Source organism: Leptosomus discolor, chromosome 9, assembly GCF_034619465.1.
Source record: "Leptosomus discolor isolate bLepDis1 chromosome 9, bLepDis1.hap2, whole genome shotgun sequence".
NCBI lineage: Eukaryota > Metazoa > Chordata > Aves > Leptosomiformes > Leptosomidae > Leptosomus > Leptosomus discolor.
The window spans coordinates 32,224,050-32,240,376 of NC_141399.1; the positions used below are offsets into that span (position 1 = coordinate 32,224,050).

At 36.4% G+C, this 16,327-nt stretch overlaps 1 protein-coding gene across 1 annotated transcript in view; it reads right to left on the bottom strand.

Annotated features, from left to right (window-relative positions):
• The window catches only part of DIAPH2 (diaphanous related formin 2), a 248,566-nt gene that overhangs the window by 77,145 nt on the left and 155,094 nt on the right, over positions 1–16,327 (bottom strand). The window contains exon 26 of the mRNA XM_086470539.1: positions 5,275–5,410. Within this exon, the coding sequence (XP_086326665.1) occupies positions 5,275–5,410 (136 nt within the window). The remainder of the gene's footprint in view (positions 1–5,274; positions 5,411–16,327) is intronic.

A 16,327-nucleotide genomic window follows, 5' to 3' on the forward strand; every position in this document is an offset into this window, starting at 1 on the left:
CACTGGTAGTTAAAAGGTGATTTTAATTGCCATAGTAATCAGATATAATGAAGAGCAAAACTGTTCCTGATTAAATAACATTTGCATCAGAATTGCTGTTATATGCTTTTCAGCTCCTAGAAAGCTGTCTTCAGTTCTTTTTTCCTCTCTTGTACAGATATGCACATGGAAGCATTGCTGCAAGAATTTTGCAGATGTTAAGTCAGATGGAAGTCATGAAAGACTACGAATAAATGTATTGTAGCCCAGTCTGCTACAGCCCCCAGAAAATAGAAAACACTGCTGCAAAACAGCTATAAAGTTCTCTTTCCAAAGAGCTAGTGAATGCTAAAAAAGGAACTGTTAAGCCCTTTTCCTACAGAATTCCTCCCGTAAAATGAGAAAGAACAGTTCATGATTTAGACTGTCACGTTTAAGATCTCTAGGTGTGTGGGTAAGTCACTTAAGTCTCTCTATGTCTCCATACTTCACCAGGAAAACAGCCATACAGAAGTACCTTACTAGTCCAGGAAATATAACACACAGATACATAAATAATAGCAGAGTGAAAAGAACACCAAAAATGACCGAATATTCATTCCCAAGCCCTACAGCTACAACGGAGGAGGTGGAGCTGACCATCCACAGTAGTATAATGTCTCGCTACGGTTTTCACTGCACCACAGATCACAGTGAGAGATGTTCAGGCACTACATAATGGGAAATACGTATTACTAGTAAGAATTTTTTTAATGGAGGTTTTAATATCAAACAATAGGTTTCGCTATAAATTCTTTTATGGTGTAGTTTTAAATTAACGGTATGTGAAACATACTTTTTCACTAAGAGCAGTTTAAAATTTATTCTAAAAACAGCGCAAATAAGAGTAAATTGCACAATAATACAAAAATTTATTTCTCCTGGCCAAATTCAACCGATTTAACAATTTTGATAAGGTTTTTAACTGTAATTTTTAATCAGGGTTTAAACAGCCACTTTTAAATGGATATTAATATCTTCCTCAATACTGCTTGAGCATGTCATAAATAAGGAAAAACGGTGTTAAATTCTGAAAATGTTAAATTCTGAAACTTTGAGGTGTTCCATAAAGTTGTGCACTACATAACGTCACATCCATCATACTGTTTTCCATAGTCACAAAAGTTGCCTTTGAATCTAGCTATTACACAGCCTTTTTTGTCCAAAACATCTCATTTGTATCATCAATTTTACCCCAAATAATGCCAAATCTATTGACTACAATTGAAGAAACAACTTCCAATAGAACTGACTTCAAGGCAAACTACAGGCTCAAAAGATCTTAGTCTCATTTAATATTTATTTTGATTAACTGAGAACCACTTTCTTTATGTGTTACTGTGCTTATTTACAAAAAAATATACACACTGATAATAATAAATTTTTCTTGAGGCAAATAGAACATTTTGCATAAGTTCCTACTGTAATTTTTCATTTAACAAGGTATATGTTGATTTTGTCATCTATCAGCCCACTTTCAATTTTGCATGAAAAAACTTACATTTCAAAACGTGGACCTATTTTAAGATTTAGACTTACGTAAGTTTGTATGATGCTGTCCAGTGTAAATCATTTCAAAGTTTATACATAACTGAGAGCTTTTCTGTATTTTAACATTCATCTTTACTCCACACATTTTGGGATGTTTACCAGGATTTATGTCAGCTTCCACACAGTATTTTTGTGGCATCTCAGTACAAAACACTGAACAAAAAGTACAAAAGTACGAAACATCGAACTGAGTAACCTGGTCTTTAAAATATCAGCAACTCTGAGGTTACTTCGTAACTAGTTATTATACAGGACAGTTCTTGATTCTGGCCACACTGCAGTTTTCCACTCTCTCAGCTCCACCAAGAAAAAGGTATTAATTGTAATTTTTAATTCTACTGAATTCTGATCTGGATTCTGCAGTGTCCACAAAAAAAAGTTGTAGCTGCGTAACCAAGTAATAGTAAAAAATACCTATTATAGAACTACAGACTAAAAGTCTGGGCAATGCAGGAACCCTATTGCTCTGACCTGAAAGGCTGTAGAAATGCATTAGAATTCTATTATTGAAGATATAGCTAGAGAAGTAACTGAAAGAGAGATAGGTTAAAACACCCTCTGGGTGAAAATCACCTTGTCAAAATGACAGCTTGAGAGGACATCTGCCTCCTTCCTCTAAGTCTTCTTTGTCACATTCACTTAGACAAATTCACAAACCCTTTATACAAGCAGCAATGAGCATACAGAAGTAGACGTATAAAAAAAATGGTTACTTGGCAAAAACAGTTAATTGAATATCCACGTTGTGGAATTCAGTGGGGATGGAGCTATCCCCCTGACTATCTATCACGGCAATAGAGTTGTAACATGTGAAATGGGTATTTCAATATATTCAAAAATTGGAAAAAATATTTTAGAAGTATTAAACTAACTTTGTGTTGCTGGTTTAGAAACATTAGTTATTTAAATGGCAGTTTCGGTGCATTTGGCCACGTGCAGTTATTCATATATTTCCAGTTTCAGTAAAATAGAAGTATCATGCAAAACTAAACTTTAGTTGTATCTGTTGATAGGAAAAGTCTTTCATGATGAAAAGCAAAATGCTATCACTATACTGAGGCATCTATGTTACTGCTAAGCATGGCCTATACCTCACCTGCTTAAAAAAGTAACAGATGTAGACAGGTATGATCTCATCGATTGAGCTAAAGCAATTTAAGAAGGCATAGCTTCAACCTGTTAGCTACAGCCCTTAAACACAGACCAACTCACTGACTATAGTATCCAAGTGGGCTTCTCATTCTTTTCAACAGCTAAAAAAACCTCAAAACACATTAGGTTACACTGTCTTAAGTGGTAGCTTAAACCTATCTCAGCATGTCTTCAAGCACACTGGTAGAGGGGAGGGTGATGATGGGATTTTTAGGTTGTTCTTAGCCCACTCACAGAAAAGTTCCTGTCCATACTACAAAGGACTTTTTGGTTAGGTGACAGATATTAAAGAAATATCACTCAAATGCTGAAAGAAGGGATTAGAAAAGTCTGATTAGACATCTCCATGAGCTTAACTTCACAAAATACAGAAAACGTATTTATGCATCATCTGTGTTCAAATTTCGTATTTTGTTTACAGTTAATCTGAAATTAATAGAAGAATCTTTATGTGGTATGAAACTTAGGTTTGTCATCTATACAAAGCAACAGAGTTGTTCACTAAAACTTATACTACAGTATATTCCATGAAGTGTCACTGCCACTTCAAGCAAGGCCAAAAATAATAGGATTTGTGGCACCACTGCAGAAACTCTCCAAACCAGCCCTAGGGAAGTCACTTTAAAAACAACAGAAACCAATCAAATAAACAGCAAAACTCTGAGGCTTTGCGGCAAAGCGATGTACACAAACACATGAGAATTTTTAAAAGTTTCCCACATAAGTAGTTTTGCTTTCTGTCATGGTACTAAAATTGCAGCACATTAATACAAATTCATTTTTAAAGCCAGAATGCAAAGAATGAAGTATTGGGAAAAACGATTTATCACAATCAGCAAATAAAACAGCAAATCTAATTTATGATTTCTTAAAATAGAATTAATACTATAGATGAAGTGATCACAGAAGAAAGATTTTTCACTTGGAAATAAAACTTGATCTCACTTTGTCCACTTCTTTCTTTTTACAGATTTATATATGGGTTGCCCATTTTCTCTAAATTTAAACTGTGAAATTACTGAATAGAAAAAAAAATCACAGAGTTGTGATACTTGTACACATACATCAATAAAGATAAAGCAGAACTACCTGCTGAAATCATTGTAAATATGATACAGTCAGACAAAGTAATGCTTAAATAGATGATATATTTGTAAGATACATTGATACAAGTGTAAGCACAGGTTCTAAACAGAAGTGGTTGCCAAACAGAAAAGGGAGGTCAGCTGGCTAACATTCCTGGAGGGCTGGCTGTCCACACACAAGTCAGATTTTCACTAGTGATGGCGAATTTATGGATACGTCAGAAATACTGTCATTCTAAATATACGTGACACCAAACAGTATCGTAAGTATTACGTACAAATATTTTTGCACTACCACATTATCAGTGATGGAAATTCTGACTGGTATCTTTGTCTTTTCATGGCGCTCTGTTCACCACCACAGTCAACCTCCTACATGTTGGAGTGGGTCTGTTTACTTGGCCTAGTATTTCTCCAGTACTTCTCATCCTTGTAGTAGCTGACGTAACGGAAGCTGTACATACGGCCTTGAAAAAGGCAGTGTTATTTCTAAATTTACCCCCATTTGATTAATCTCCAGCATAGCACTATGTTAGATTGTCATAATTTAATGGTTTACTGCAACATCATCCTTACATAAAGTTAATGCATCATCACATCTTCCATAAAATTCACCATAACCAAAAAAGAAACAGCGTTTTTCCATAAGTATGTACCTGTTAAGACTGGACAGCAGATAAAAAGGACAAGAGTTCTACAGCCGGGTCACATTAGCAGATTAACACAAACTCATGGAAACTGAACAAAAAGTTGCAGCCTCAAGTAATCTCTTGCACAATCCAATGTACAGTATTGCCACCTCTACTTGCCTTCTGGAGACAAAGAGGTAAAGCCTGTAATTTACAACCTTCTGGAAATCTGCACAGCATCAGTATCAGGACCACCTGATTCCTCCTGCTTTCTTCGCTCTCTCTCAGAGTGGCCTCATGCAAAATACAATATTCTCACAGCTGACAAGCTCAACACGTTACTTTTTATCATGATGAAATGTCACTCTGTACTTAGGCTCCAAGCTCAACCAGATTTTCCAGCTCCTAATAGGACTGTTGGGAGAACATCCATCATAACATGGAGCCTCCAAGCCCGAAAAGAAAAACATTACTTGCCACACTACCTTGATTATAGAGATGTTTACAGAATGAAATTAACATAAAAGCAAGTAAGATACTTCTTCTTAGAAGTAAATCCATATAAAAAAAAAAAATCAACTGCTACAAATGAAAACAATCCAATAATTCACCATGAAATGCCTTGAAAAGAACATTACACATATTAAGCGGCAGATACGGAATTACACAATCAGGTAGGCTAAAACAAAACAGAATTTTCAATGAAAAAGTCAAACTTTTCTTCACCTTTCAAAACAGACAGCAAGTATTTTTCATATTGATCAGGAATAGCTTTCAGTTTATTACTCCTTACTTTCTTTTTCTTTTAACAAATCTCTCTACTAAAAACGATGCCTTACCTTTGTTCATATCAATCAACTGTTGCTTCTTCTTCTGTCGCTCCAGTTTCTCTCGTTCAGCCTTCTCCTTTGCCAATTTGGCTCTCTTTGTTTTCTCCTCCATTTCTCTTCTTTTGTTGTTTTCTTTTAACGCCTCCTGCATTACATAAAATGAACATGGGGTCCATATACTGAGGAAACCCAGAAAGAATAACAAAAATAACCTTGGCTGTACAGATATTGTATTTACATCCAAAGACAGGGAAAAGAAACAGGGACTGGCACCCAATACTTCAAGCATCTTCAGAAATCTTAGAAGGAACATAACTTACCATACTATTTGTACACATTAGCATTATTATATAATCCGAAGAAAGAAAATTGAAATAGCTTTGCACTTATGCTGAATGAAAAAGTCCCAAATTGTTCAGCAGCAACATGTTTGTGGTGTTTTTTTTTTTCTATTAAGACATAAGTCTTGCTTAAACCTCTATCTTGCTGTTAGGAAGGATGAGTTGGGATGAAGCCAAGTTCCCAGTATAATGGACTTCAATTACAGGTAACTGAAAATCAGTTAATAAAATTTAAGCTACAATTCCTCAAATATTTTTGTTGAAATAGCCAAAGAAGTCTAGATCACTTAAACACAGAAAACACACCAAAAGTAAAGGAAAACAGTTGAATTTATAGATTAAAACTCTAAATCTAAAGTCTCTGAGTCAATTTGGTTACACTACCAAATTAAAAACTACAAATGTAAGAGAACACCCCTTGACTGAAAACAAAACAAAAACCCAAGCACTTCCCATGATCTTGCCTCCATCCAGTCTAGAAGATCCCCTCCTTTTCCAAATGAGATTAATCTCAACTTCTTGCTGTGGTAGGCTGACCTCAGTTGGCTGCCAGAAACCCACACAGCCACTCTCACTCACCCTCCTCAACAGGATGGGGAGAATAACATGACAAACTCACGGGTTGAGATGGAGATCACTCGCCAGTTACTGTCATGGGCAAAACACTTGGGGAAGATTAATTTATTGCCAATTAAAAGAGAGTTGGATGTTGACAAAGACAAAAAAGAAAACACCTTTCCCTCCCTCCCTCTTCTTCTCAGGCTCAACTTCACTCCTTCACTCCCAACTCCTCCATGCTCCACCACACACCCCGAGCGGTGCAGCAGGTACGGAGGGAATGGGGGGTTGCAGTAACAGAATGTTAGGGGTTGGAAGGGATCTCTCTGCCACTCCTTCCTTCTAACACTTTTCATCTGCTGCACTGTGGGTCCTCCCTGCAGGCCACAGTTCTTGAGGATAAACCTGCTCCAGTGCTGGTTGTCTCCATGGGCTGCAGAGGAATCCCTGCTCCGGCACCTGGAGCATCTCCTCCCTCCTTTCCTGACCCTGGGGCTCCCAAGGCCGTTTCTCACACTTTCTCCCCCCCTCACTCCTCACTGCAATGCAACATTTTGCCGTTTCTTAAACAGGTTTTTACACAGGCTTCGCTGCTGGGCCCAGCGGTGCCCTGCAGTGGGGCCATTGCAGAGCCACTCACAAGCAGCCGTGCCCGGCTCAGGGCAGCCCTGACTTATCCCCGCAGAGAAGGCCCCTGCAGCCCCCAGACATGTAAACCCATTACACTTACTCATCACTCCTTTTCACAAACACCTTCATAACTCCTTTTAAATTGCCTGTGCTCTCAAAAACAAGAAAGATTTTAATTCCCTTAAGCTGTTCGTCAAGATCCTAAATTTCTCCTTAGTTTCGCCTTCCATAAGACTCATTTATCATGAAGAAATTCACTAAAATCTTTCATGATGGAATTTCACCTAACATCACAGACAGACATGATAAATGTTAAAGTAATTTTCTTATTTATATTCACAACAGCTACAAATTTATTGCTCCCTTTCCTCTCCAACTCTCAGTATACTAACATCCTCTGCCTACAAGCACTGCAGGTCTGGGCTTCAGGTGATTCAGGGAGTCTCAACACCTTATGTCCGACAAGTAGTAATAACAGTAAAGAAGATACTGGATCCAAAAAAGGCCAGAATTAACACGGCATGTGCTCATTAATGATGTTTCAGCTTAAAAAGCTGAGCAGCCAATGCTTTCTAAGCACAGGGCATAAGATAAATGGTTTCCATGTCAATGTTTACTTTATTTCCTATGCAATTTAATCATGCCTTAACAACTAGGAAAATCACAAATACAAACAAAGAAGAAGGTTTCTTTGTATATGTCTTCGTAAATATCCACCACATTATACCTGTTATTATTCCACAAGTAAAATTTCCTTAAGAAATTTGGGGCAGACTCGTATTATACAGTTCTATATATTCCTCAGAAATTACATTTCAAATGTATATAAACGAAGATGACTACCTTACTGTGTACATGCTAGGGAGAAACTACAGACAACGACTGCCACTTTCAAAAGAAAATCCTATCTAAAGCACCCTGAAGTGTCAAGGTTTATATAAATTATACCAGTATTTGGTAATCCAAGACTCCCAAATGCCTCCAAATACAGAATATTCACTCAAGCAAGGGACAGCATATTTCAGCATGCATAAACCACTTCAGCAGCTTACTGAGGTAAAATACAGATAGGCCCTTCCTTAATAGATGATACCATTTTGCAGAGATGCTGGATACCACAGTTACCAGTGATGTTACTTGTGGATGCACTTGAAAATTGGACCAAGAACTGCATTTGCTGTACTATCACACAACCGATCACACTGAGAAACACCTTTTCTTTCAGAAAAGAGAAAAGAGAATTAAAGAAGAAAAATCATTGTTTTATCCTTTTTGCTTTTGGACAGTTCTGTCTTGGCACATTCAATCACACTTGACAGATTTCATTTTACTGCAACTTCACAGGCTGTAATGAAAGTAAATGCTCACAATCTTATGAGAGAAAGCAAATAAGAAATGTCACGGCTGAACTAGTAGCCCACTAGCCATTGACATACTATGATTAGATCACAGATTCTCTCACATTTTCTAACAGGAAGACTACAGTAGACAGAACTAAACAAGCTCTAAAGTTACTGTATCTGGAAATTTACTTTGAGGCACACCCTACAAGTCCTAGCTGAAGGGAGATTATACAAAAATACAGATTGCAGTTCATAAAACATGCTGGCTAGCACTGATAATTCAAAAGCCATTCAAAATAATGGTTTAATCTTCCTGAAGAACAGCAAGACAGCAAAATACTGGTAACTGTGTGAGAGTCTTATCTTCATCTACCTATAGCCATCCCTTCATGTACATGCATATCTACATACAAACAAAAATAAATCCCACCATCCCAACATATGCAGCACAGGAAGCACAAAGAGGTCAGATAGGCCTGTCCATTATTTCTTCAAAATGCACATTTCCTAGTATTTTATTTTCTTCTAGGATGTAAATGCTTGAGGGTATCTTCACATACTAAAAGAGACTAAAGGAAGAGTCAGGGACAAAACCAAAAATCTGTTAAGCGCTAACCTGAAATACCAGAGCTTTTTCCAAACAACCTGTTGCTGCAACAGGTATAGGTTGCAGCAAAAGGACACTAACACCCAGCACTTTCTGCAGTGGTCAAAGTGGGCACTCCGCAAGACAGGAGAGAAAAACCCCAGCAGGGCATTACACCAACACGCCTCTGGGGCTCTCTGTCTCTAGACTGGCTGTTTCAGAACTAATAGTGCAATGCAGCACTGCACACATACAGCTTCAGATGCATTTTCATAAGAATAGAAAAGGGTTAAACTACAGAAAAAAATGTGTCTTACCCACTCTTTGCTTTGCTGTAGTAGCCCAGTAACTGCTCGGTAACAGCCTTAGTATTCCGGATTATTATTTAGTGGATTCTTTCCTGCCATCCCCAATTCTCTTGAACCACCTATCCACCCAAACAGTTTTATACCACATTCCTTGAAATTTAATGTATCTTCTTTTCATCTACATATCAATTCAAAATTAATATTGTGGGGAAGGAAAGCAAGAAATATCTATTTGAATCATCACTATTGTTTAGTGCCTGCAATCCCTTTCCTACTTAACGTATCTCGAAACCAAACGGCCTTGCATGTACTCGTTGGTTATTACTCTCCATCAAGCAGTCCGACTCTTAACCATTTCACATTTGTTATGTCATTTACCACTGCACATATAGTCAGAGGTTAATGAAAGCCTGAAATAAATAATTATCAAGAACATACTCCCAGTTGTTTTCAGGTTCTCTGCTGAAAGCAAAATACATATATATTCATCTGTATTTATAAACATACTTTATATTTGAACTAATAATTCAACAAATTTGATGATAGTTTTTCAAAGCTGATTGAAGTCGACTATAAATAAAGGTAAAGAGAATTTTGACTGAGATGCTCTGCCTGAATTATTCCACTAATCCTTTGAGCTTCCTCTTCCACAGTTTTACTTCAAAGGGTTATTTTTATTTCTCATGTGTCTTCAATTACTTCATTACTTACTATTTCCTCACTTTCTAGACCTCCAGAATGTAGACAAACCTAGCAATTTTCTAATACAAAGGTGACATGATTCTGCACCTGCCTTACCAGTGTTATTTGGGCCTCACCAATCTAAAGTTAAGGCTTAAGTTGAAGGAAATCTGGATATCATCTCATGATATTCTTTCTGTGTAGGTTTGCAGGCTAGACTACCTAAAAAGGCGGAGATCAGTTTGAACACCGAAAAAATAGCCCTGTAATTGGCATTTCTCTTAAAGGGGGGGGGGGGGGGGGGAATAAGCAGTTTTGTTACTGCAATGTAGCTCAACAGTCACTAAAGTACATACTAGTGTTCATAGGTATACACTATGCAACTATATTTATTCCCTAATTAAAGGATAAAACCAAACTAAAATAATAGTTACAAATCGGACAAATGTCACAAAGTAAGAAGCAATCCACAATTAAAAATAAAGGCCTTCCCAACAGCTTTGGAAATCATTCTGAAAAGTATTCATACTGTCTTTATAAAACATGTACGTGCATGCAGAAAATAAAATAATTTTCAGGTGAATCTCAACAGACAAAAATATTATAATGTATGCAACACCTTTTTTTGATGTGTTATTCACATCCCCCTGTATTTTTGGTTGGTGCATAACAGCACTCAGTGCTAATTCAGCTGCAAATTAAAAGTTAGAAAAAGTCCAAGTGTGGTTTGTTTTGGGATTTTCTTGTTTGTTTGTTTAAAATAAAACTAAAACCAAATTACTGTCTGTCCTAGCAGAGAAATAGATTCAGCAAGGAATATTATCTCTTGTTAAGGGAGCTAGCTGAAGGGGCACATAGCTTGATGTTCTCCCTTGTGTTTATTAGGATTCACTGAAGTAAGGCTCTTGTACTCAAGACTGCCAGTTTATAGCTTGGCTTCCTTAAGACGCAAATAAAAAATTAATGCATCTCTTGCATTCTGTACATATCCGAAGTTTTGACAGACAAACAGATATTCACACATCAACACGGTTGTAAATAGACTCTCAAAGGTAAATTATTGAAAACAAGAAGAAAACAAACTGTAATGCACAAATCTCCTTGGATATTAAAGATGCAGTTAGCTACAGAGTGGTCATGCACCAATAATGAATGCTGCCTGTGATCCCTCAGGCCTTCACTAAATTTGCCTTGCAACTGCAGAATATGTGCACTGAAGTTCCAGTGGAAAAAAAAAAAAGATAATCTTTTTCAGTCATAATTCATTAGGAACAACAAACTCAGATTAACTGGAAGTTAATCTTCAGAAATAAAGTGAGTTAAAATACAGCAGATTGAGCAATCAGTTTACATGTAAAAGAAAGACCTTTCATGAGTACTCCTTGGAGGATAACATATTTAAATACATTGTTATCCTTATGAAAATAATAGAAAAGAGATGCAATGAGCTGGTATTAAACAACAGCAGACAAATTGAATTTCCTGATGGGTGGTCATGAAACAGTAAGCAGAAAAGATTATGTTTGGGATACTGCCCCATGGTTCATGCATCAGGGCCACTACATCTGACATGAAATGTCCTTGTCATGCCATTGCAGATTAAGATTTTTGGCAAGCGTAGCTGCTGTTGTATAGTCAGGTAGGGAGAAGGGTTTTGCTGGTGGCTTATGAGCTTTACTGCAAAACCACTTAAAACTGCCTAGCAGTATAAGGTCGAAGAGGTTTTCAGTGTTTACTGAACGAAGTTTAAGGCTAACAATGAAAAACTGTATTTTATGTCTTAATTACTTAACAGTATACATTTGAATAATTACTAAATATCCCTCAAGTGGACAGATTTGGGACTGCTTTTATAGCTCCTTTAAATCAATATTTGAATACTACAATAAACATGTCTAATTCAAGTTGTTCCTGAAAGAGACAGAGAGCTGAAGTAGACAACTAACAAAACTGTATCATTGTCATTACAGGGGAAAAAAAAAAAAAAAAAAAAAAAAAAAAGGATCACCTCTCCTCCATTCCCCCCTCCCAAACCAGCAAAACAAACATTAGCTGTTTCGGTACAATCCAAAGACAAGAAACCAAGGCCAACACCAGATGAATTATTGTTTTGTTCAAAAAGTGATCTTTCTGGATCAAGGAAGAGACAAATCAGTAAGTTGGCACGTGAAGCCTTGCATCATCATGCAAGCACAACCCTTTAGATTCCTTAACAAAAATTCACTCTAAGGTAAATCTGTTCCTACAAAAGCCTAAATCCAGTAGGAAAAGTGAATTACTGTGAGTTTTTTTTAAACATCAGGACCTTGAATATGATGTGGGGAAATTTTTTTAAGTTTCTGGCTAGAAATTCTTGACCAATTTTAATAGAGGCTATGAGAATTATATACAATGCAGTATATATTGATATAAAGTACTTAAATAACAGAATAAAACTGCCTGGGTTTGAAAGATGCTTCCTTCAAAGCAGGGCTGATGGATTATCAGAAGAAAGTGTCCTAGAGGTTATGTGGCATTACAGTCCAAGAAATGAAAAATGTGAAAAAAAAAAGCCAACATTGAAGGGATACGCTTATTCATCTGCAACTTTTTCTTGAGGTTTCTTACACCTTGCACTTCATGCTTCATATTATATTTTGACAGGATAATCCAGTTCCATTAGCTTGGATTTTCCTAAATGCGGTAAGGAAGCAAATATGAACTTAAGGAAGTGTATGAACTATAATTTACTACAACATCAGCAAGCTAACTGAAGATGCAGTAATGCAGTGATCAATTTGAAATCACAATTAAGACAAACATGGATTCAAATTCTCTAATTATCTTAATATGATATATGAACAAACTTAATGATGAGGCTAAGACTATATGAAACACCCTTGTGGAGATTTTAGAGAGAAGTCAGATTCCTTCTAACCCATGATAGCTTTTTAGAAATATGTTAGGTGCAGATGTAAGCACCTGTAGCCTGTAAGCATATTCTACCAAAGGGTCTCTTTTAGACTTAGGTTCTTGCCAAAGGGAGTCATTTAAATCTACTGGTTTACAAGAGGTTTTCAACATCTTTGTCAGATTCACAGCTTAAGTATTGTGGTAATCAAAATCCCAAATTATGCAGGTGGAATGAGGATTCAAAATACTCATTTAAATATTATAAACTTCCAAGATAACTCCTGGGAATAATGACATTACTCAGTTGGACTCGCTGCCATCAGCACTGAAAGGAGAGTCCATTTAAAACTATCAAATGGAAAATTCTAAAGAAAGATTTTTAATCCCATTCCTTTTCAAGATTAGGAAACTTAACTTCATAGTTTCCTCTAGACCATATTTTCCCATATTATTTCTGAAAATACTACTTAATCAAAGGCGTCACTACTGTGAAATATAACTTCTATTGCTTTTACCTCATCCACATTGCCACAGAAAAAAGTTAGACCTGTCAGAAACAACTCCCAACCCCATCTATGCTGCCTGTTATTTCTACAATTGCCTACTTTTAAGTGCTTGCAAATGCAGTGTACTGTAATTCAGTTGATTTTTTTTTATTATTATTTATTTTTACATCTTTTGGATTTCTTCCAAGAGAAATGTCATCCTTACCTTTTATATCATGAACACAGTAGCTACTTATCTAGCAGTACTAACAGCTTGTTAATAAAGTCAATGAGTTACCACTTCTATGTGAATTCTTTTGCTTCTGATTCCATTACTTATAAAATTTCCTGACTTACACCTAATTCCTGATTTGTTCAATAGCATGATCAAGATAAAAAAATTCTCCTCAGGACTGGCTGGTTGTATACGCTCAGATGAGAATTTAGAGAGCTTACAAAAGGGTCTTCATGTGGGGCTTTGGGGGCAGGGGGAGGAAAGGCTTGCTATATACTGCCTGTTAATAAGGACAATGTTTCACTTTTGATATTCCCTCTTGGGAAATCTCACTGAAGAAAAGACTTCTTGCTCATTATTCTTTATTTTTTCATAGCTTACTGCTAGCTAGAAACTGTTATCTTTCAAACTACATTAAACAACTGTTACTTTTTAGGCAGAAGGGAGAAACTGTATTCCCAGACAAATAACCAGGGAGAACAATGAATAAACACAGTCCTTCTTTTAAACCACTCCTGAATTACAAACTCAATTTATGAGTTTGAAAGCTGGGAATTTAGCTTGACTACGTATTGCATTTCATACTAAATCATACTTTTATTATGTATTAATTTATGTATTGTATATTCATTGATTTATATTATTGTAGGAAATGACCTGCTGCATTCAAGGGACACATCAAAAAAAGCCAAAGGAAAAAAAAAAAAAACAAACCATTCCTGAGTCTGTAGCTTGAAATTTACTTTGAAGCAAGTTAAAAGCAAACAAATATCAGAAAGAAGAAAAAGGTCTTACAGGTACATTCATCCTTAAGATGCTGAATCCACTGTGATGAAAGTGTTTTCTTATGAAGGCAACACAACAGATGTTTTGTTTCCTGTCTGGTACAGGGCACCAATCTTATAAAAATCTTTAAAGACCAGAGTAGTGGTCACCCACTAAAAAGTGTTTAGTTTACTGTTCATTTAATATGTCTTATCATTTTGGGGAGATTTTCACTTTCTGGATCTTGTATTACAGGGTTACTGTAAAAGATCCCAGCCACAAAGTAGTCATCAATCAATAGTCAGTGGTGATACAAAAGAGCAGTTTATTTCACAGGTCTTTTACAAGAATCCATCTCTCATACTACCACTTAAAGAGTTACTCACATCTGCCTAAATATTTAGATACACTAGAATACAAATCTTTTTCCCTAAGTACATTCATAATGTAATTTCAAGATTTAATTCCTTATTCAAAGAGCTGCATTTACACAAACGTGAGGGAAGCAGTCACCACTGATAAAACTACCAGGTATAAAAAAATATCACTTCACTGAAGGAAAAAGCTTCTCTACATTCCCTAACAACTATATCCATAAATGCCTGCTACTGCTTCAAATTTTACTCAACTATTCTTATAGATATTATTACAACATTGGTTTTTTAGACCCAAAATTCACCTTTAAGACTATCTGCATTAAAGTTGGAGCCCACAAGGGAAATAAAATCTGAAACATTTAAGAAGCACATAAGAAAAAACACTTTCTAATGCAAAAGTATGTACTTCATACAACTTCCATGAAGCACACGATCTGATTAAGAGGAAGCTTACATCCATTTTCATGTTCACATAGGCATGACGGATTTGGTGGGTATTTTTAAATACTCTAGCTACAACAGAAACAAACGTTCAGAAAGCGATAGATTAAAAATGTTTCAGCTCATTTGATACAAACTGTGTGAGACAGCAAGTTAAAGTGAAGCACCAAAACAGAAAAGAACAAACTGGCATCTTGCTTCAGGCAAATGATTAATCATTATTTGATAAGAGCCTGAAACTATATCAAACCAAAATGTATCAGGTTGCAATTGTCCTCAAGGACAATAGAAATTTGTGTTTACTTTCAATGGAAGAAAGGACTAAATCAATAAAATCTAAACACCATTTCTTCTTCAAAATAGTCCTAAATATAAAAGGCGTATTATTATTCAGTGGATCTAGTATTTTAACTGCAAAGAGAAAAAAACAAAAGAAATCCCTTATTGCTACTTTCGATTCAATTTCTCTGTAACCGTTAGCTCCAAGAGAAAAATACTTTTTTTTTTTTTTTCCTCTCTCCAGGCTTAATTTTGAATCATGTTCCATTTGCAAAAGAAAGCAATGCTGAAGTGCTTTGCTTATTCCTTGTGATATGCCTTAAATACAATGAGGTTATCAAGACATACTTAAACACAAAATCAAAGAAGTAAACATAGACAGGTGTGATGTGATACAAGTACCAGGAACGATCTAGTTAAAAGCTCACTTCAAAGCTTTAAATATTCTACCTAATCTTGGCGGGGGGGGGGTGGGGGGGGGGGGGTGGGGGGGGGGGTGGGGGGGCGGCACACGGAGCAAGCAGCAGTACAGCCATGAGGGGACCGTGAAGGGTAAGATTTCTAACTGTAAGAGGCAGAGGTGTAATATTTCATTGTCTCACTACACCTCTGCCTTTGATTGTGTTTCCCGCAAAAATCGTCAGAGAAGCCTAGGAACAAAATGGGAGCAGATACAGACTTCTATTTGCATCTCCAGATTCACTATATTGCAGCTCAATGAACTTAAATGGCTCACAAGGAATATCTGGTTAGATGATTGGTTGGAGGTGCTCTAAGTTTATTTGGCTATTTGCAATCCTGTCATTGCAGCGTTAATGGTGTCACTTAGACTGTGAATTCCTACCTATGCAGTGCTTTTTTCTCCTCCTAACATCACAGAGCAGCCCAGAAAACACCTACTCTCTCTCACAGAGAGGTCAACAGATGTGGATAAAAATTAACTACAAAAGATTTATTTGGTACTTAACTGGAAGCTTTGTATCTACACAGTTTTAAAGACATAAAACAATGAACAACAAAATGTCCATAAGTCAGTTTCTGGGGTAATTGTCTATTGCTGGGAAACATATAGAAAGTGTTCCAACAGCAATCACTATGTCTCACAAAGAAACTGAGAAAGGTCAGTATCAGCCCACACTGC